This window comes from Quercus suber, unplaced genomic scaffold, assembly GCF_002906115.3.
Source record: "Quercus suber isolate HL8 unplaced genomic scaffold, Cork oak 2.0 scaffold_466, whole genome shotgun sequence".
Taxonomy (NCBI): Eukaryota; Viridiplantae; Streptophyta; class Magnoliopsida; order Fagales; family Fagaceae; genus Quercus; species Quercus suber.
In genome coordinates, this window is record NW_027069917.1 from 514720 (window position 1) to 537525 (window position 22806).

At 37.4% G+C, this 22806-nt stretch overlaps 2 protein-coding genes across 2 annotated transcripts; both read right to left on the bottom strand.

The window, feature by feature from the left end:
- Positions 1 to 7632: 7632 nt before the first annotated feature.
- LOC112008591 (F-box/kelch-repeat protein At3g06240) lies at positions 7633 to 10966 on the bottom strand. The gene is made up of 3 exons (XM_024040925.2): positions 9505 to 10966; positions 9172 to 9202; positions 7633 to 8274 (listed from the first exon to the last, which is right to left on the bottom strand). Exons 1-3 carry the CDS (start codon positions 10825 to 10827, stop codon positions 8123 to 8125), a joined length of 1506 nt encoding a protein of 501 aa, XP_023896693.2. The 5' UTR covers positions 10828 to 10966; the 3' UTR covers positions 7633 to 8122.
- A 9592-nt stretch (positions 10967 to 20558) lies between these two features.
- On the bottom strand, positions 20559 to 22302 carry LOC112011812 (uncharacterized). The gene has a single exon (XM_024044149.2). It carries the CDS (start codon positions 21800 to 21802, stop codon positions 20993 to 20995), a length of 810 nt encoding a protein of 269 aa, XP_023899917.1. The 5' UTR covers positions 21803 to 22302; the 3' UTR covers positions 20559 to 20992.
- Between the last annotated feature and the right edge of the window lie 504 nt (positions 22303 to 22806).

Below are 22806 nucleotides of genomic sequence, written 5' to 3' on the forward strand. Positions count from 1 at the left end.
ATTTATTTATTCTCAACTAAAGTGAACTTCATTAAACACCAACAAAATGATGCACAACAAGTTTTAATTGCTTCAGACGCAAAGAGTGCATCTCCTTCTATATCACACTTTGGAGCTTCAATTGCACTTTCCACTGCCCTGTTTTACCATCAAAGCTTTTACTGCAGTTGTTGATAATTTAGGCGAATGTGATTACAAAATCTCATACTCCTCCAGAAGTACCTGCTTTTTATGAGTTGTTCTAGGACCACCAAAAATGGCACAACTTTGGGCTTGTGCCATTTTCGTTGGTCTTAGCATTTTCCGCTTTTTATAGTCCCCAAAAGCATTAACAGAAAGCATTGCATCTATCATTATTTCATGGAATATGGTTCAACTTGTCTTTACTATATCTTGCATTTTCCTCCAAAGGAGAATTATTACCACGATCATTTTCCCACCAATATACAGCTGCAACTTCATAAAAAAGACAGAGAGTTGGACTGCAAAGGGTTTATTAGAGGCTTGTCAGGCTGTTAGTCGCCTGGGTGAGAAATAACCAGTATGCAAAGTAAACAATGCCAAACATGGGTAATTGATGGGGAGGGGGGGTGGATTCCCATAGTGGTGCGAACACCACATGATAGCACATTTATGGAGATTATCTTTATCATTTATGTTATCTTTATTTGAGTTTATCTTTAGTATTGGATTAGTATTTAAGATTGTTAGAATTATCATATTAGTATTTGAGATTGTTTAGGATTTATTTAAGAGAGTTTATCTTTTTCTTTGTGATTCCTGGAAGCTGTATATAAAGCTCTAGATAGTTTCTTTTGTATGTTACAGGTTATTATTATTGAGATTATTTTCATTGATTTGTTTGGTGGTGATTCCAAACACCTTAGGTGGGAAGCCTAAGGTTCTTCAGTAGGACTAATCTAGGTGGGAAGCCTAGGTTGTCCTACATCAACTTGGTATCAAAGCCCAACCCGACCACCCCTTTCAGCAACCTAAAATCATGACTGACAACCCACAGCCACACTCACCATCAGAAACAACTTAACCACCAGACATGCCATTACTCAAATACTTACCTCATGAGATCTGCAAACCAGAACCTGAACCAATCCGTACCATATACCCTCGTTACCCACATGAATTCTTCATCCCAAAACCAACAGAAAAGCCCATTACTCCCCCAAAACCTGTGACCCCAATCCGTGCCCAACTCTGAGGACTACCACCAGATCAGAAACAAAGAACATAAAACACCAAACTTCGATCTCCACCTTCGAGTGCCGCTGACAGTAATCACCTGCCCAGTCGCCTCTTCGCCGTCGACTCCAAAGATATTTCGTGCTTGCTCCGCCACTTCTTGTCTTTTAGTTTTCTTTTGTTTCAAGCTGCTTTAGTTTCGGTCTTCCTTAATGTTTGTAGTGCTACTATATACTAGCTGTTTTTGTTTTATAGTCTAGATCTTTCTTTATCGTATTAAAAAAAAAAAAAAAAATCAATCAAGTCAAAGCAGAAGGATCCAGTACACTACACGTGAGGACCACAAAGCCAAATTTCCACTTCCACTACACTACACGTGAGGCCTAATTTCTCCATTGTTAGTAGCGTGACCCACTATCCAGTAAGGCCAGGTTGTTAAGTCAGCCTAACCAAGGTGTGGACTTCCCTAACTTAATGAATTGAAATGCACTTTCAGATTTAATATCAATATATCTACTATGTGCCTCAACTTTACCTTCAGTAACATGCTACTGCCTGTGCCTTTGTTTTGCTTAAACTTTCACATGAATTTATTATTTTAGCTGCTGGTTTATTTTCTTTCAGCATTTTATTTTAACCAAAAAAAACAAAAAAAACAAAAAAAAATCCTTTAAAGTAATTAATTCTCAGTATTAGTAGTTGAACTAGCCTAATCACATTGCAACAATTAGGTCCTTTTAATTCTTGTTGAAGCTAGTACTGCTTAAATGCAACAACCTGTGGAATTCATGACTTCTCTTCACATATAATTTAACTTGAGTTTTATCCTTACTATTCACTTGCTAGAATTAGTTTGTTGATCTCTTTGCATGCATTTGCGCAGTGGTCGTCTTATAACTAGTTCTGAAGAACAATCTAATTCCAAATCAGAATGTAGTTCTAAATCCCAGTCTAGTCCCCAATCCCGCCTAAACATGGATCCTCCTCTCCAAGATGAATTAAGACAAGCCATTGCAGAGCTTATTGCCCGTCTAGGCCACATAGAGGCTAGGTATGATGTGGATAATGCACATAATGGAAGAAATAATAATAGACATGGCCCTCACCCTAGGTAAGACCATAGAGACAATGAAGACAACTCAGCTAAGCATATTAAAGTAGAGGCCCCTACCTTTGATGGTGTTAGGAACCCCAAGGTCTACAATGATTGGGTGCGAGAGATAGAGCATTTCTTTGAGTGGTATGACCTATCTAAGGATAGAAAGGTTAGGTTTGCCAAAATGAAACTTGTAAGAAGAGCCAAACTCCATTGAGATAGTGTTGTCAACCACCTCCGTAAGACCCGCCAACCACCCATAACTCTTTGGGAAGAAATGAAGGCCAAGCTCATTGAAAAGTACTTCCCAATCTCTCATCTAGGCAACTTGTTGGATCAATGGCATGATTTGAGACAAGACAATAGGTTTGCTATTGAGTACGTAGAACAATTTGAAGAGTACAGGATACGTAGCAATGCCACTGAAGATGAGCCAATTACCTTAAGTAGATTTAGGAAATGTTTCAATTATGATCTTCAAAGAGAATTGGTGCCCGACAGATCTCAACTCTTGATGATGCTTATACCTTAGTGCAAGATTTAGAGCTGATCCCTAGGCCCCAAGGTGGAAGGAGATTTGACAATCGCATATTGCCTCACAACAATTTTGATGGTCCCCAAGGTAGATACCTCCAAGGTACCCAAAATAGGCCTTATCCCAACAATAAACCCTTGCACATAGAAGAGAATCCTCAGGGTAGATACCAACAAGGTCCTCAAACTAGACCCAATCCCAACAATAGGCCCTTGTGTCCAGAAGACAAAGGGAAGAGTGTAGTTAGAAAGACATTTAGACCCAATTCTAGAATCTAGTGCTTTAAGTGTCAAGACTTTGGTCATATGGCTGCCCAATGTCCTAATAAGACTTTGTTGATTGAAGAATTGGATGGAGAGGAAGAGGTAGAAGAAGTAGTCTATGAGCCTAACATTGAAGACATTGTAGAAATAGGAGAGGATGATTCCACCCACTCAGCTTGCATTAGAGCTCTACCACCTTTTGATAATCTCAGTAAGGGTAGTCTTGATACTCCTGTAATGAGCATTGTTAGTTGTACTTTAGCATAGTCCAAAGAAAGTGATGATTGGAAAAGAAATACTATCTTCCAAACCTTTGTCAAGTGTAGAACCACAAATTGCAAGGTTATCATTGACAGTGGAAGTTGCATTAATGCAGTTTCTTCTAAACTTGTCTCCCTCTTAGGTTTGAAGTTAGTTGCCCATCCTAAGCCCTATAAGGTTTCTTGGGTAGATGATTCATCTATCACCATCAAGGATATGTGTCTTGTTCCTATTCATATCCTTTCATACAAGGCTTAGATTTCATGTGATGTGATTCTAATGGACGTAGGACACATAATTTTGGGATGACCATGGCTCTATGATTTAGATGTCACTCTTTATGGTCGCTCGAACTCTTGTTCCTTCATGCACAATGGACAAAGGATTAAGTTTAACCCAGTCAAAACTAAGTTTGTTAGTGCAAGTAAGGCTAGAGAAGAGCCTAAAAAGCAAAGTATGAATCTCATCAGTCCAAAAGAACTTGAAAGAACTGTCAATCAAGACTCCATCATCTTTGCTTTGGTTGTTAAGGAAGCTTCACTAGATAACTTTGAAGAACCAAGAAAAGAAGTACGGTTAGTGCTTCAAGAGTTCCAAGATGTTTTCCCTAAGGAGCTCCCAAATCAATTGCCTCCTATGCGTGATATTCAACACGCCATAAATCTTGTCCTCAGAGCAGTACTCTCAAACTTGCCCCACTATTGAATCAGCCCTCCTCAACATGATGAGATGGTTAGACAAGTGAATAAGCTCTTGCACAAAGGATTTGTGCGTGAAAGTTTAAGCCCATGTGCAGTTCCTGCACTTTTGACCCCAAAGAAAGATGGATTCTGGAGAATGTGCGTGGCTAGTCCCGCAATCAATAAGATTACTGTGAAGTATCATTTTCCTATCCCTAGGTTAGATGATATGTTTGATATGATGTCAGGAACCATAATCTTTTCAAAGATTGATTTGAAAAGTGGATACCATTATATTAGGATCTGTCCAAGTGATGAATGGAAGACTGCTTTTAAGACAAAGGATGGTCTATATGAGTGGCTTGTGATGCCTTTTGGGTTATCAAATGCTCCTAGTACTTTTATGAGAATGATGACACAAGTACTGAGGCCTTTCATGGGCAAATTTGTGGTAGTGTACTTTGATGACATCCTCATTTATAGTAAATCAAAGGAGCAACATTTGGACCATCTTAAACAAGTTTGTTCCACTTGGAGGAGAGAAAACTTGTATGCCAACCTAAAGAAATGCTCTTTCTTCACTGATAGTGTCATTTTCTTAGGTTTTGTGGTCTCATTCAAAGGAGTTTTTGTTGACCCACAAAAGGTTAAGGTCATAGTGGATTGGCTCGAACCCAAGAACATTCATGAGGTTCGCAGTTTTCATGGGCTTGCAACTTTCTATTGTCGCTTTATACGTGGATTTAGTACAATCATGGCACCAATCATTGATTGTATGAAGCAAGGCTAATTCCAATGGTCAAATGCTGCTGGTAAAGCATTTCAAGAAATCAAGAAGAAGATGACAGAAGTACTGGTGATGCACCTACCAGACTTTGATAAGGTCTTTGAAGTGGAATGTGATGCGTTTGGTGTAGGCATAGGAGGAGTTCTTAGCCAAGATTGTCACCCTATAGCTTACTTTAGTGAGAAATTAAATGAGGCTAAGAAGAAGTATTCAATATATGACAAAGAACTCTATGCTGTGGTACAAGTTTTAAGACATTAGAGCTATTATTTGACACCCCATGAGTTTGTCATTTATTTTGATCATGATGCTCTCTGCCACATCAATTCCCAAAAGAAATTAAATGCTCGACATGTCCCTTGGGTTGAGTTTTTGCAAAGATTCTCTTTTGTTTTGAGACATAAATATGGTGTTGAGAATAAGGTAGCTGACGATTTGAGTCGCCGAGTCACCTTACTTTCTGTGATGAGCACAAAAGTCATAGGGTTTGAGAAGTTGCAAAAGGAGTATGAATCTTGCCCAAATTTTGGAGAAGTGTACACTACACTTAGGACTAAACATCTTCAAGTTGTTGATGATTTTATCCTTCGAGATGGCTACTTGTTTAAAGCCAATAAGCTTTGTATTCCCCGCACATCAGTTAGAGACTTTTTGGTTTGGGAAGTGCATGCGGGAGGACTTTCAGGACATTTTGGACGTGATAAGACAATTGAAGAGGTAGAGAGGCAATTCCATTGGCCAAGTCTTAAGAGGGATGTAGCTAAGATAATTGGCCAATGTCAACTGACTAAGCATTGCAAGCAAAATACTGGCCTTTACACTCCTCTACTAGTTCCACACCGTCCTTGGAAGGATATTAGCATGGACTTTATACTAGGTCTCCCCCGTACCCTTAGGAAGTTTGATTCCATCCTTGTAGTGGTAGACCGGTTCTTTAAGATGGCTCATTTTATTCCATGCTCTAAGACTTCTGATGCATCCAAGGTAGCCAAGATTTTCTTTGATGAGATTGTTAAGTTGTATGGGTTACCTAAAACAATTGTGTCAGATAGGGATGTTAAATTCATGAGCTATTTTTGGAAGACCCTTTGGCACATGATGAGAACAAAGTTGAAATTCTCCATAGCATACCATCCTCAAACTGATGGTAAAACTAAGGTTGTCAATAGGAGTCTAGGAAATCTTTTGAGGTGTCTCATAGATGAGAATGGTAAGACTTGGGAATCTATACTCACTGTAGCCCAATTTGCATACAATAACTCAGTCAATAGGTTCATAGGTATGAGCCCATTTGAAGTTGTTCATGGTTATACACCTAGAAGACCTTTAGACCTTCTCCCAATGTCCTCACATGATAGGGTTTCTGTGTCTACAGAAGAGTTTGCTAATCACATGCATGAGCTGCATAAAGAGATCAACAAATGAATTCATGCTAGTAATCTTAAGTATAAGACTCAGGCTGATTAACATCGACGTCATTTAGACTTTGATGTAGGAGATTATGTTATGATTTGTATCAGGCCTGAACGGTATCCTTCAGGAACAGTTAAGAAACTGCAGGCTCGCAGTGTTGGCCCATTCAAGGTATTAAAGAAACTTGGACCTAATGCTTATGTGATTGATATACCTTAAGATTATGGTATTAGTTCTACTTTTAATATTGTTGATTTAATTGCTTTAAAGGTCCAGCACTTATTCCATATGACCCTTTTGATGATTCACCCTCTCCTTCTTTGACTAACCATGTCCCTAGCCCTACACCATCTTGTTTCCAAAAGGCACATAAAGATATTATTGATGTTATTTTGGATGAGTAGTCTCTTTTCACTAGAAATGGAACAGTTCAGCGCTTCTTGGTTCGCTGGCAAGGACGACCTGACTTTGATTGTACATGGATCACCAGAGAGGAGTTGCAGCAGCTTGATCCCGCTCTTTTGGAGGCTTACTTGGATACGCTTGCTACCACTTCATCTCTACCTCCTATCACTCGCACATATGAGCGTCGATAGAGGCGCCATGCTGACCCAGTGAGCTTGTGGCTTGATGGAGTTTATTCTGATGTCACTTGATTCTTATGAGCTTTACTTGATGGGGTCGAGTTTCTCCCACCCTAGGGGAGTTGGTGTGGACACCACATGGTAGCACATCTATGGAGATTATCTTTATCATTTATGTTATCTTTATTTGAGTTTATCTTTAGTATTGGATTAGTATTTGAGATTGTTAGGATTATCATATTAGCATTTAAGATTGTTTAGGAGAGTTTATCTTTATCTTTGTGATTCCTGAAAGTTGTATATAAAGCTCCAGATGGTTTCTTTTGTACGTTACAGATTATTATTATTATTATTATTATTATTATTATTATTATTGAGATTATTTTCATTGATTTGTTTGGTGGTAATTCCAAACACCTTAAGTTGGAGGCCTAAGGTTCTTCGGTAGGACTAATCTAGGTGGGAAGCCTAGGTTGTCCTACATCACATAGGCTATGAGGTGTGTGAGTGCATGCATGCCTAGTGAAGATGAGGGAGGAGGACATGTCACTGTCACATTACTCAAAGGATAAAACTTAAATATAGTTTCCTCAGTGCAATTTATCAAGTTTTTCAATTAAATTCAAACATATTTTTTCTTTACTTATCAAATTTTTTTCCAAATTTAAATTTAATTTAATTGTCTTTGTAAAAGAATACTTTTTTTGTGTTTCATTGGTTTGTTCAACATGTGTTTCAATTGAATTGGGAACTTAATGTATCACATTTAAAGAATTGTATCTAAGTTTTGTCTATACTCAAAATGGTGTTGTCATATGGTAACAAATGGACTTTAAATTGCATCATTTAAAATAATTGAAAAATGAAGATTACAAAAGTTCAGGACTACAAGATAGAATAAATATGTAGAGCTAGAAAATAACAGTGCAAATCACAACACAACAGAGCAAAACCAATTGCTTGTCTGTAGGTCATGTATAGAGTGTTTGAGAGCTAATTTTGCTAGGCCAGTGGTTTCTGTGAGGATTGTTGTCGGTACTCCTCACAGAGTGATTTGGAGACCTTGCTGCTGTGTTTTCCTGATGCCTTCTACTGGGGCCAATGTTTTCCGTAGTGGCTGCCAACTCTGTTTCCAGACTTGTTCCAGCTCCGCTTGCCTTACTAATATAACAAAATCTTGTAGAACCCATCTCCATTTCCTTTAGTTCTACTCCCCCGACAGCTACCCATATGGCCACTTGGAAAATTTGAGGGTTTGGTGCTATAATAGCCTACAAAAACGTCTCCCTAGATGTGGCTTCAAAGGCTATGCCACTTCTTTGGTTTTGTTTTTTACTTTCTTCATCTGCTTTGATGAGGATTCTCCAGTCTGCAACGTATTTGTACGTGTTGCTGAACCTTCTCTTTTCCTTGATTTCCTTGGTTTTAGCATGAGCTTTTGCATAAGTCCTGCAGAACCTGTAAATCAAATGTTTTGTTTCATAAGCATTTGTTTTTGCCTTCAAAAATGACTTGGTTCCTGTGTATCCATAAGGCCCAGAAGGTAGTGATGATCACCTTCACAGTATATGTGTGTAACATAGTGGAAGTTTTTCATTTTATAATCCTTTTTTTTCCTTCTTTTTTTTTTTTTTTTTTTTTTTTTTTTTTGCATTTTTATTTACTTAGCAACAAATTGAACACAACTACCCCTTTTTAACTTTCTTCAGAGTTCCAAAACCATTTAACTTCTTGTCATTCTCAAGTGCAGCTTTCCTCACTTAAAGAACATAACGCGTTTGATTTGACCAACAAACAGACATCAAAACATTCTATAAACTAGGAGTTTATTACCCTTTTTTTGTTTAACTATACAAAAAAAAGAAAAAGAAAAAAAAGAAAAGTGACTCAAGTACACAGGTAGTGTATTAAAGAACCACTGTAGAATTAAGTACACTCTAAAGAATTCAAAAAGGAAAATTTGATGCGGTCATTCACAGAAACCAGTGAAGCAGTAACCTTAAAAACAGATGCTCGAGCATATAGGAAGCTTTTTTTTTTAGCTACTTTTCAAAACATAGAATGACCCCAACCATGATAAACTCAAGAGGTAATCAGATTTAATATCACAAACATTTAGCATAATATTCAGAGACAAGTCACATTACTCTTTTAAGTCTAAGTTTGAGGGAAATGTCAACAACTCAACGCAAATGCTTCGAGAGTGAAAACAGAACAAGAGTGGACTCACCTCGCCCCATCTCCAATAGTAAGGAGGAACAAAAATAAATAAAAAGATAACAAATCTGTCAATAATAAGGAAAGAAATAACCAACTATTTAGAATAATTACAGCACTTGTTTGTTAATAGCTTACCTTTTCCTGCTTGCTTAAAACTGACCCCAACCTGTAGAGACAGAAAACTCATGTGAGAGACTATAGAATGCCAATATTAACAATAGTGAACAAGTCTAAAAAATGAAGATGAATATATTGCTGGGCCCTTTATAAATTTATTTAGAATACAAGATGCATAATGATCCGATTACTAAGAAACAAATATTCTAATTAGTATTCCATTTGAGTTTTATGTCACATAAGCTTATTAACACAGAAGCATTGCCCAAGACTGGAAGCAGAAACTTGTGTAAAAAAAGATTTTGTGTTAGTGCTAATACAATAAAGAGAAACTAGCATAGCTTATCTTGCCTTTCTCTTCCTTTTCACCTTTGCCCTTATGCCCTTGCTAGCAGTCGATGACTTTGCCTGCTTTCTCAAAGCATCATCTTCCACATTCAGTAGAACAAGGCTCTCCATATAAGTATCCATATAAAACGATGTTGATAGGGCCTCAATGCCAGGATCTGATCTTTCTCGTTTTCTGGGATTGTAAGACAGCAATGTTCCATACTTGTTCACTATAACTTCATTCTTTGCAAAACCTACCACATTCTCTAAATCTGGGCCAATACGGATATTATATAGTTTAGTCCAAGATTCTGCTAATCCATACTCTTTCATCACCCACACCGAGTAACATGCTTTTGAAGACCATAAATTAAAGTTACCAGGGACAAGCCCAAGCTTGTCACCAACCAACGCAACCATCATGTTCAAATCAAAAGTATCTTCATAATACTTTGGTACATCCATTTTGCAAAAAACTTCATCCCTAATATTGAATGTGAAGATCACATTGCAGGGTGGATCATCATCAGAGTAATCATCCTCGGAATCAGTATCCACATTTCCAACATGGGCGAGCCAGTGGACCGAACCATTCACAAACACAGATAAGGACTGCTCTTTAATGATATATCGATGACCAGGGCCGGGAATAGTGCGCCACGCATTGGTACGAAGCGAATAAATCTGAACCACAGACGGTTCTTCTCCCTGAAAAGATCGTTCATCCCAACCATGAAGATACACAAGTCTCACCACTTTGTAATCGTCAGTTATGGGGTCATATCCAAACCCAAGATACTCCATAGGCTCATAGGAAGATGGGAGCCTAACACCAGGACTCGGAAGGAATACAGATTTATGAATAGAAGGGTTCCAGAGAATTGGAACAATGTCATAGGGAGTGTTACTGGGAGTATCATCCACCATACAAACTAGGCCATTAGATATACCAACTATGAACCAGAATTCATTAGAACTCTTATATGGGCAATGCAATTCAATGAAATCTGATGGGTAATCAAAAAACTCATAATCTTGCCAATAGGGTTTTGGGTTGACGAAATTCGGGTGTTTGGAATTGGAAAAATGGTCATCAGGAAATGGGTCCTCGTAAGAGAGGAAAGCGAAGTTCTCTTTCTCTGTTTCCTCATTGAAATGACGAAAGAGAAGGTAAGGTGGGTCTTTGGTGTTTGAGAGTGTTCGATTGAGGTGCATTGTGATGAAGTCATGGGTGGAAATTAGAGAGAACCAGGTCTTTGAAACGCACCTGAATCTGATGAGTGTTTTCACAGGCAGACGTGAGAGGATATCCACGACAACCTCCGTTGGTATATAGTCTGACATTGTTTTCTTTCTCTAGCAATTGAAGAAAGTGGTGGCGTCGGCGTCGGACCAGTAGTTTTTGGAGATGGAGGGATTTGGTTCTGTTTCCCTCAAAGTAAAGTCACTGAGAAGAGGAGGGAAAAATGGGGTAGTTTTTGCTTGTTGTGAATGGGCCACCAGGCCTTGTTGCCACGCATGACATGAAAATGGAGCATTGCGAATGGGCCTCACTTGGTGAAATTATTCATGGAATTTTTTAATTTTTTTTAGGAAAAGAAAAAAAAAAAAAGGCTAGCATGTGTAATAATTTCCCCTTTTTGTAAGGCCATAGGTATACCATCGCCAACGCACATCAGGGCATGCCACCATGACTTGACTCCATTATGTGATTTCTATGTATTAGGAAGAATGAGATTCATTGAATATGTTTAAAGGAAAAAATATATAGTATTTTTAAGACTTGATTTTGGTTTAGTACTTTTCTGATAAAGCTTTAAGATCATGACACATGGTCAAAAGTAAACAAGTGTCATAATTTTGATTTGCTCATGCACAGGAGTACTAGACCCAATCTTTACAAGTTTCTGCTCACTAGTGGAGAATTCACAATAGATAATCTCATCACTTTGGAATTCATTTTGTGTGTGTATTTTGTGCATGTTGTAGAAACATCATATACCACCGCATATGGGTCAGCATATAGTATCCACATTTATGTGAAAAGAATGTATAGGTCAATGGTTTCACAAAATAATTGCCCCATTAGTTACATAACAACAAAATCAAGTAAAATTGTGAAAAATTTGAGGTGAATTCACCAATCTTTCTAAAGATTTATCAAATGACCTCCCAAAATTATGGACAAGTATCATAATTTTAGGGTTCAAGGCAAGAGACTGAACCCAATCTTTACCATGATTCACAATAGATGAGTCTCATTCACTTGGGACCATTTTTTGAGTTTTTTTGTGACATGTAGAATCATATATACCACTTACATATGAGTCACACATATAGTATCCACATTTATGTGAGAGAAGATATAGTTATCGGTTTCACTGAATATTTTCCCAGTAATTTACATCACAACAATTTAAGTTAAGAATTATGAAAAAAAAAAAAATTGAGGCAAATTAAACCAATCTTTCTTAAGATTTATCAAAAACTCTCAAAAATTTGTATAAATGAAAATTTTAGATACTCTAGAGTACTATAAATACATACTCTTTTTTCACATGAATGTGGGTCCCACCATGAATTTTTGTGGGACCTACCATTCATATGAGAAAAAGATACATTTATGGTACTCGATACAAATATTTCCTGTATAAATACATCCACATTTATAAAAAAAAAAAAAAAGAATTAGGTTCTAAATAAATCTTCCATGCCACTTCCACGTTACTCACTAGCAAAATATTTATAAAAGTATTCAATTTTTTTACTAAAAAAATCATATTCATTTGTATATCATGTATATCTTTTTTATATCCTCAAAGAAAAAAGTGTCATTTCGTTCATAGTTTGATGGAATTTTTTTTCTATCTTCTCTCTCTCTCTCTTTTAAAGGAAATATTCTATTAAGAAAGCCAATATGGACTTATGTGTTGCATTTTAGAAACTCAAGAGGAAGTGTCATTTTAAAATATTTTGGGGAATATTATTTGCTAAACATAAAGGAAGGTTGGTGTAATTTATGCAAAGAGTTGTAAAAACTAACACTTGTGTTGCACAGCACAAAAGAACAAAAATTGTTAATTCCATTCGGTTTCGGTTTATCTTGGTACCAATTATACCGGCATCCATTTTGGGTTAAGCTATTTTGACATTTCCCACCCCTAATAGATTGTCAACTTTGTAAAATAGACACATAAGCATTAGTATTGGTGGTGCTAAAAGCTATATTGCTATTTTTACACCACCAATACAAAAAATGGGGCTCAATGGTGGAGCTATAGCCAAAAGATTTGTGTCTGTGTATGTAGCTCAAAGGTTAAAAAAAGAAAAGAAAAAAAAAGAAGGTATTTTATTTAGTTGTTAAGTTATGGTTTTTCACATAAATTTATGTGGTTTTATTCTATGAAAAAGTGTTGTAATTGTATTAATTTATTTCCTTTATTTTGTGGGATTTAATTGTAATGGGTTTAGTTCTAAGTTGGTGAAGATTGTTCAAGACATTGATCTCGACTGCTCAGACTGGCTAGGATGCACTCGAAAGGCCACGTAGGAGCACAGAGGAAGTTCAACATAGTGTGCATTTCGCGAGTCACTAGGACTTGGCCAACCTGCGAGATGACCCGACGATACACAACTAGCTGAATTTTAAGTGTGACATTTCCTCTTCTTTACCCTACTATATAATCCAATTACCCACAAAATTGTAAGGAGCTATTCAATAGAAAATAAGAGAAGTTTTACAACCACCCACCTTGTTAGAGAGAGCTACACATCCTTAAGAGAGAAATCTTGTAGTCTTCTCCTTCCTCTCTCCATTGTTATACTTGAGAGGAGATTTTATCCAAAACAACCACACCTATTCAAAGTTAGAGAGTGATTTGGAGCTTGGGAGTATTGGAGATTTGCTAAATAAGCTGTAGGCTTGTGGATGCAATCGGGTGATATTGAAGATCTAGGAAGCTAGTGAGAAAGACTCCGAGAAGTCCGTTGTATGAGAGCTTGGAGGGCTCAAGTATTTTGGTAGATTAGGTTGGAGGTTTTTTTTTTTTTTGGTATCCTTGTACTCAACTTATTCACTAGTGGATATTTGCTTGAGAGGTCGAGAAGGTTTTTCGCAGTTCTTCGATTTCCTCTTTGATAACACATCAAGTGTTATCTTGTTTTGCATGTTTCTTCCCTTACTTTCTTAACTTTATATTTGTGCTGCTTGCTTTGGTTATGGCTTAAAGAGTAGTTCCGGTTATTGCTATCTATTTACTCTTTTTCACATTAGATAATTAGAGTAAAAACAATTAAGCCGTGTTTTATAATTGGGGGGGGGGGGGGAGGGGAGGGAGGAGTTCTAAACAATATATGTTTTACACTACTTTAGAATAGTGTTCACACTACTTATATTTTCTTCATTTCCTTTCTTCTTTTTTTTTTTTTTTTTTTTTTTTTTTTTTTTTTTTTTTTTTTTTTTCTTTTCAGTTCATCCTGCCTCTTCTCTCCTCATTCCTCCATTTTTTCTCCTAGCCAGCCATCAGAGTTTCTGCTCATCCAGCTACTCGCTGCCCATCTCGACCAACCTCACACCAACTCACTCAACCCACCCTTGCCTATTGCCAATCACCAATCGCGATCTCCTACCCTAGCAACCTCGCCAACCCATCTAGAAAATCCTTGCTCTTAGCCATGCTGCCTTCGCTTGAGTTGCTACTTGATTCAATCCCCCTCTCTCTCTATTCTTATTTTCCTGGCCATGGGTGTGGTGGGTCTGTGTTTGGTTGTTTGGGAGTTGTGGGTGATTTGGGTTGTGTTTTGTTTGTGTTGCAGCTGATTTAGGGTGGGTTGCTAGCTTTTTGGTTCTTCTTCCATAGGAGTTTCACACTGGTGGTGGTGGTGTGGTGTCGTGAGTGCTTGAAATAGTGAAGAATATAGAAAAAAATAATAATAAATGAATTGTTTATTGTAGTAGATATAATATTTTATTGTGTTGTTTTTGTTATTTATTTGTTGAAAATAAATAAAACACTATATTTAGATGTTTTGTAAAATGAGAGGTAAAATAATAAAGTAACTTTTGGTAGAGCCAAATAGCTAAAATTATGGCTCCACCAATGTGGATGCTCAAGCATCTGGCTGGGTTTTAAAAAAGATTTCTACCTAGAATTTCAAATTCTTTATCCTTCACACATTCCGAATCCATTAGCTCTGTAAGCACTGGGGCTTATTGTATGTGAGGACCACCCTCAATTGTCAAAAAAAAAAAAAAAAAAAAATTATACATGCAAAATTTTTATATAAATAATTATTTTAAATTAATATGTTCAGTGACCACTGACTTGAAAAAAGTGTATATATATCTTAAAAAATATATATTATATACTAATTAACTTATTTTGACACCCTAATAAAAATTTTTGAACACTTTTACTTGAGAATCAATAAGAATTTGAGTTTAAATAATAAGAATGTTACATCCACAACATTCTACAATAATTTCACAATAAATCTTATGTAGTAAGCTGTTACTAATTCTAATTCGGGATCAATATTGACATTTTACCCACCAATAACAGGCTAACAACTTGTTGATAAGATTTGTTATGAAATTATTGTGGTCACTTTATTATTCTCATATCACATTTCAATTTGTATTTTATTTTATTATCTATTTTATTTTCTTATTCTCTTTGTTATTACAAAAAATTGTCTATTTGTGTGTGTGTGTGTTTTTTTTTTTTTTTTGTGACGTTGATATATTCAAATTATTTTTTTATTAAATTTTGTATAATTTAAATTTTTTAGCGACTACCCTAAAAAAAATTCATAGAACCGTAAGTAAGGATGTACTTCATTAATTTGAGATTGGACTTGAGAGTTGAGACGATGCATGCTCTGGTGAGCTTGGTGGCCCCATTTGTAGGGCTAAATTTGAAAACTTAGCCAGTTACAGTGGTTCACATCCATCATGACAAACTAGGTCTCAAGGTCCCACTTGGTCAGTTTCTTGATTCAGCAATCCCCTAGTCTATTGTTCACCATCAAAAGTTCAATCAGTTTGATATGTTATTCAGTGCTTCTAACTTGACCCCAAACTCTGACCCAAGTTGAGCTGAAGAGAACAAGGCAAGAAAAAAGACCAGGAGATTCACCAACTAGAGAGAGCATCTGCTTTTAAAATAATTCCAATAGGATGACACAATCATAGTATGAACTGTTGTACGTTCAAAAATTTTCCCTTAATATGAGGTTTTCTAAAATAGTTCCAATATTAGTTCTATCCTCATTAGAAGATATTCATCCTTCAAATTAATAGCTGTAGGGAGAAGTGGATAGGAAATGGTAGATGAATTTAAAAGTTAAATATGCACCAGCTTCAATTTCTAATTATAGACGGTAATTCAAAAATGCATTAAAACACTCCATTTATTCCAAATGAATAATGTGCGCACCCAGAACAGGCTTAAAGGGCCAGCTCACTCTTGGGCTCATAATATATTTGTAATGTGGACTTTGGTTTTCCTACTTTGGATGATCCTAGCCAAGAGACCCAACTATATCTCTCAAGCTTCTGTATATCCCCTTTCCCTTTCTTAGTCACTCTCTTACTCTTAAGTATAAACTGTTTTCATTACCTCCCTTTTACCAACCATTTTCCTTCCTTTGTTTTTCATATTTATAGCCAAGCGTGAGTGGAAAGGTGATGATTGCTTTCAAAACTAGTGCAACTGGAGGTCCAATGTTGTTAATCATAAGTGGGTGTTTAGGTGGGAGTGGCTTTGGAACTGGTTCCCACTTCAGTAGAATTGCTTGGCAACGGTACGCCCTTAAATGTTACTAGGTGGCCAGTAGACAGCACCCGGGCAATTGCCTCAATGATCGGGGGGTGGTTCGTTAAGCGCGGTCCAGGTGACATTGTGTAGCATGTGCTAATGTAAACCCTCAAAGGGTGAAATAGACAAAATGTTGGGTTGGCATATAAGGCCCATATGGGCTTGGACATTATGGCAACTTGAGGCCCAAATAGGCTTGGGTATACTAGTGCCGTACAGATACTATCCGTTCAAGATGGGGGGATTATCATAGCCATAGGAGCATGAGTGTGTATGCAAGCATGGTCAGGCAGATGGGAAACAATATAAATACGATTGGACGATAAACAAATTTCAGTTTATGAAATCCCACAGGCAGATAAATTGCCTCAAATATCTAAGAGACGATGGGAAGCTAAAAGATTAACAATTAAAAATAAACAACATTGTGAACAACACTTGCAAGTAAAAGGTCTCAGCATCAGACAGTGAATCAAATTCTTCTTATTAGCTAACAGATCACTGCATCAAATTCTTCAAGATTTTTTTGTTGATTCTCACACGAGTCCTCAGTTAAGGAAACATATCCCAAAACAAAAAACAGAAACTTATGGAAAACTCAATTAATTGTGTTAGTGCTAATATAACACAGCCAAACTAACATATTTTACGTTTGCCCTTACTAGCACTAGACAAATTCAATTCGTTCGCCTGCCTTGCTGAAGCACAATCTTCGACATTCAGTAGACCAAGGCTCTCCATATATGTATCCAAATAAAATGGCGCTAATTGGGCGGGGATGTCATATATGTGTCTGTGGGCTACTGGGATTGTAAGACAGCAACTCACCATTGATAGTATTGATCACTAGAACCTCACCAATCTTTGTAAAACCTACCACCTGCCATATTGTTACCCCAACATCAATATCATATAGCTTAGTCCAAGATTCAGCTACACCATACTCTTTCATCACCCACACCGAGCAACATGTCAATGCGGACTTAAAAAGCGCAATTGACCCATTATGTACAGCAACTTTAATGTTTAGCTTATTCACATCATCCAAACTCGCAGGCAAAGCCATCTCATGAAAAGTATTATCCCTTATATCGAATGATAAGATTACATGGATAATATAGTCACCTTCAACGGACGCAATCCAGTGCACTGCCCCGTTCACAAACACCGATAAGGAAAAGCAGACAGAACCAGGGCAGGGTTGGTAATATTGCGCCACGTGCCAGTGCCAAGTGTATAAATCTGAACCATAAGTTGATCATTTTTGAGATCATCACCTTCTTCTTCAAGATACAGAACTCTCACTAATATGTAATCATCAGTTGTGGGGTCACAGCCAAACCCATAATACTGCATAGGCATATAGGAAAATGGGAATTCAGGGGTCGGAAGGAAATATGGCTTTACGAATAGAAGGGTTTCATAGAAGTGGAGCAATGTCATCCTCAGTAACTGGAGAATCACCGTTGGATGAACCAACTATGAAGAGTCGCTTTATGTAGCTCTTGTATGGGCAATGCATTTCTATGAAATCTGATGGGCATGTGAAATACTCTCCCTTGAGATTGGGAGGGAATGGGTTATCGGAAGAGAGCAGAGTGAAGCAATCTTTCCCTATTTTCTGATCATAATGACGAAAAAGTAGGTAGGGTGGGTTTTGGGCATTGGAGAGAGCACAACTATGGTGCAATGTGATGCAGTCATGGCAGGAAAATAAAGAGAACCAGGTCCTGGAAACACACCTGAATCTGATGAGTGATTTCACGGGCAGCTGTGAGAGGATTTTGACAATAGACATGGTTTCCTTCTCAGGCAATTGAAGAGAGTGAAGTTGAACTACTAGTCTTGGAGAAGATTCTGAGAGAGAGTTTTGCCAAGCAGCCAACACTTTCATGGTTAGTTTCACTTTCAGTTTGATTTGGTTATGTGCGTTACAAAACATGGTTCACTTTGCCATTACAAGCCAGTTCAGTTTTTTTGTTGTTCTGGTTTTAAACTTGTTGAGCTAAAATAGACATGTATGGGGGTTGCAATTTCCCGTAGCATTTTTTTTTGAAGTGAATTCCATTTGTAAAAGGCAGAGCGTTGAATTGAACCCAAGCAATGCAGCAGTTCTCCAGCTCATATGATTATAAAGTAAAACAAAAGCTTTTTTTATGAGTAAAAACAAAAGCATAATTTAAAGGTGTGAGATAAAAATTAAGTGTCTATATCCAATAGTGAGCAGGCATATACACTGTTTTTTATTTGGATTCTTCACTCCGTGAAGAGGAAATAAATATGCTACTCTAGAAAGCATGAAAAATAGTGAGAATGAGAATGTTCTTCCAACAATTGCTTTTGGTTGATGATATTTTGTTTCTTAAGTACTAAACAAAAATATAAAAGTGATTTTTGCGTCTTTGGCAGTATCACTTGTAGTTGTAGGTCTAAATTCTAAAACTATAACCCAGTTAGCATTAGCAATCAATTTCTTCATACTGCATCACTTGTACAGAGACATTAGAAAGTTAAATCAATTTCATAATCTAAACAAAGCCTCTCCCCTGACCCCAAACTCTCACCAAGTTGAGGTACAAGTTGAGTTGGGAAAACAAAAACATTACTTCCATTATAATCCAGGCAAGACAAAGGAATTACACCAGCTGAAGACAACAGCTGCTTTTTGACCAATTTTAATTCACTGACACAAATACGATCATAATATGAACTGTCTCAAATTCAACATGTTTAGCCTTACATATGTTTATCTACCAAAGTGATATTAGCAATATTATGAATTTCACTACATAAATTTGTATGTCAACTCTTAAATGCAAAACAAAAAAAGAATTTAAAAAATTTATTTATTTGATGTAACATTAATCACATTTATTATCATATCAGTTTGTACAATTTTGAAGTACAATTGGTAGTAGCATTTTCCTAAGGACTCTGTATTTAAGCAAAACACATTCTATCATTCAAAATAACAATTGCAGGGAGCAGGGTTGGGCAATGGTAGATAATTGACAATTCTTAAGGTTCAATATCTACAAAGTGGGGAGACCATATACCATAAAACACCAACCTTTTTTTTTTTTAAAGTATAAATTCTGCATTCACTACTGAATTGATTGAATTTATTTGTACATCAACATTCACCTGCTCAGCTGCATAATGGTATCAAGAGTGTTCTTCACGCTTCTGGCATGACAAGCTAACAAGTCTGCTACTGTTACCTCCCCAGACCACATGCCATATCTTTATTCTTCTAAACCTCTAAAACATCAATTTCAACCCATCTATCAGGTGGCCTATTGCAGACTCATCTGGATGTTCCTTTTGAATTGCTCTTTATCACTGTCATTGAGTCCTCTTCCAATTCAGCTGTTTGAAGGCCTACCTCCCATGTTAATTGGACTGCTGTTTCCACCACTAACGCTTCAATCTCATCTGTTCCCCTTAAATCTTGCAGTTTCTTGGACAAAGCTGTGATGACAAAGCCTGTTTCATCCTGTATCACAATGCCAGATGCTCTCTGATCTTTAATGCTTCAATCTCATCTGTTCCCCTTAAACCTCGCAGTTTCTTGGACAAAGCTGCAATGACAAAGCCTATTTCATCCTGCATCACAACCCCAATACCAGATGCTCTCTGATCTTCAAACTTCAGCCCATTGAAATTTATTTTGTACATCCCTGGACCCATGGGAGTCCATTTTACTTCCACCTCTGTTTTCTTATGTTCTGGTCTTTTGATGCACGTGCTACAATCTGTTTTTGGTGGCTTTTCTTGTTCTCCTGGGCAGAGTCCTTTGGTTTCTCGCATGCCAAATAGTTCATGCTATAACAAAGAAGAGTTCTACTTCTCCTTTGTCTTCCACAATCTTCCAAACTATGTCAATGAGGTCCGGATGTCATGGTTGTTCATTCAGGTAAGAATAATCACTGATGTGCCAAACTGCTTCTATTTCTAATTTATAAACCGTAATTCAACATTGGACCAAACCATTCCATTTGAAATGTACTATCTAAATTTATAAATTATTTTATAGAGTCATAATCACAAACTTCGATAAGCCATGATTACTTCGATTCAAGTTTAATTTGTTAGTGTCTCTTTAGTCTTTACTTAAAGAGTAACAACTGATAAGTTATAAGAACATGACATTCCAAGCTAGTTTAACATTATCCTTCAGCATGTGAGACGGCAAAGAGTTTATTTATTTGACAATCTTGCGTGTGTTGATAGAAATAACAATAATAATTAAACAGAAACACATGAATTCACGGACTATCAATAGAAAACAATGGACTTTGATACAGGTACAATAACTTGACGTGGAGCATACATTTTAAGAATGTTTTAGATAATTTCACTTGTAATCAGATTGAGCTCAAGCAAAAAAGCTTTGGAATTTACTTTAATAGTGGCAGCTATTTCATTCACTCTGCCCCCTCTAACTGAAATTTCTAGGAGATTTCCGCAATCAAATTGCGATTACACACATTCAATGAGATTCTTTTAAATCTCAAACCAAGTGAACCAAAAAAACCCACATTTTGATTGAATTCAAGCACTGAACTGACCAATCAAAAAGCTTAAATATATCAATCCGTTCACAGTTATAACATAAAAAACAAATCAAAACAGGGAATTGGAAGCAAAGCCCAAGAATTTGACAAAATATACCGAACAAGGCAACGAATCTACGACTCTTCCTTCTTCTTCTTCTTTCTGAAAACATAAACACTGGTCTCCTCATACGCGTAATCAGGGTGCAAATCCTCATGCGGAACTTTCTCGATGTCAAACGTTTTGTCACACAATTCCCAGAACAATTTATCCGCCTCAGGGTCCCTCAACTGGTATCCAAGCAAAACGACACCGTCGTCAGCCATTAAAGCGTCCATGGTGGACACGAGTGGGCCCACGGTCTCCTCGATGTAAACGACATCAGCAGCAATAACGTAGTGGAAAGGAGGTTTAAGCGAGTTGATTTGGTCGAGGTTGTTCCAATACAGGATCGAGTGCTTTAAGGTTTTGGATAGGACAGGTTTGTTGCGTTTAAGGTTGTGCTTGAGTGCGGGCATGACTGGGGCTATATCGGTGAGCACGAGGTCGGTGAGTCCGAGGAGGTAGAACCCCATGCCTCCGGCACCGCAACCTGCGCCGAGCTCGATTCCACGCTTGTTACGAAAATCGAGGAGTTGGGAGTAAGGGTTTGGGTCGATAGGGTTTGGGGTTGGCGGGGCCCAGCGGTCGATGAATTTGACAAGGACGAGGGAACAGGGCCACACGGAAGTGCCCACGTGCATCGACCCATTGTCTTGTTGGAGAGAAATGAGGGAGTTGCGCACTGGGAGCTCGATTACTGGGGAGTCTGTGAACTTCATTACCGTGCGTTTCCCTGTTCGAGAGCTTTGATGCTTTTGCTGAGTTCGACCAAAAATAAGGTTCGAAGGGGTTCGGACTGACTGACTCTGTTTTTTGGGTCTTGGGGTATTAGGGTGGGGCATAGTTAGGCCCAATTCTGATGTGGGTTTTCAAAGAGAATATAGAGATGGGCTTCGGAATTGGGTTGTAGGTTACTAAGTAGGTTAAAATGAGGTTTCAAATTTTCTATATTAGAGCACCAGCTTCAAGTAGCATTTAGGACACGAAACACAAAAAATTCAGCTACACCAGATGTTTGAAATCTCAGAAAATTTGGCATGGAGCTGCAATGTTGTTCTAAAAATGAGAGGGTATAAATAAATATTCTAAAACTTTTATTTATTTTCTACTCATCTCTCTCTCTCTCTCTCTCTCCTCCCTCTTAGCGGTGGGTTTTCCGGTGGCAGTGCATGGCTGATCTTGTGAGCCGTCGACGGTAGTTTATGAATCATTGATGGAGTTTCGATCTAGTGGGTTTCGATTGGTTTCAGGTATGGGTTGCAGTGCGGGTGGTTGTGGTTATCGGTTGCAGGAGAGGTTAATCGTGAATATGAAGCGCGATGCAACTTGAGAGAAGAGTGTTATGTTTGGTTTGGGGGGGGGTGGATGGTGCTGACCATCACGTATTTATGTAGTGGATTATTTTTTTAAAATGGGTTTGGCCGAGACTTATTCTTTATTAGATAGGGCCAGTCTTGGCCAAGTCTAAATGGCTTTTATCTATACAACTCTATTTCACATTAAAATAAAGGTAATGTTTGTTGTACACTTTCCTTTTTAGTAGCTAAAATTAAATTATTACTTCAAATCACAATTTCAGTTTTGTGCACATATTTTTCCTTAAAATAAAAAGGGATATTGGGTTTTATGGTCCTTTCACATTTCCAACTGAAGCAAAAGAAAAAGGAAACCCTAAAGTTCACTAGTGATTTAGTGAATTTTAATTACGTTTTGTTTTATTTGCAGGTGCGCGTTCCATTTTATCTTCTACGTAGTAAACAAGTGAAGGAATTGTCCTAGGCCCCAAATGTAAAAACTAAAAAGGCCCCAACTAGAAACCAATAAGAATGTATCTTTATTTGTAAAA

Excerpts from the sequence above, each read along its gene's own strand:
- LOC112008591 (XM_024040925.2), bottom strand. The coding sequence starts at position 10,827 with ATGTCAGACTATATACCAACGGAGGTTGTCGTGGATATCCTCTCACGT. Across the intron at positions 9,203-9,504 it reads AGGTGAAAAGGAAGAGAAAG|GTTGGGGTCAGTTTTAAGCA; the intron begins GCAAGATAAGCT and ends CTGTCTCTACAG. Across the intron at positions 8,275-9,171 it reads TTTTAAGCAAGCAGGAAAAG|GTTCTGCAGGACTTATGCAA; the intron begins GTAAGCTATTAA and ends TTTGATTTACAG.
- LOC112011812 (XM_024044149.2), bottom strand. The coding sequence starts at position 21,802 with ATGCCCCACCCTAATACCCCAAGACCCAAAAAACAGAGTCAGTCAGTC.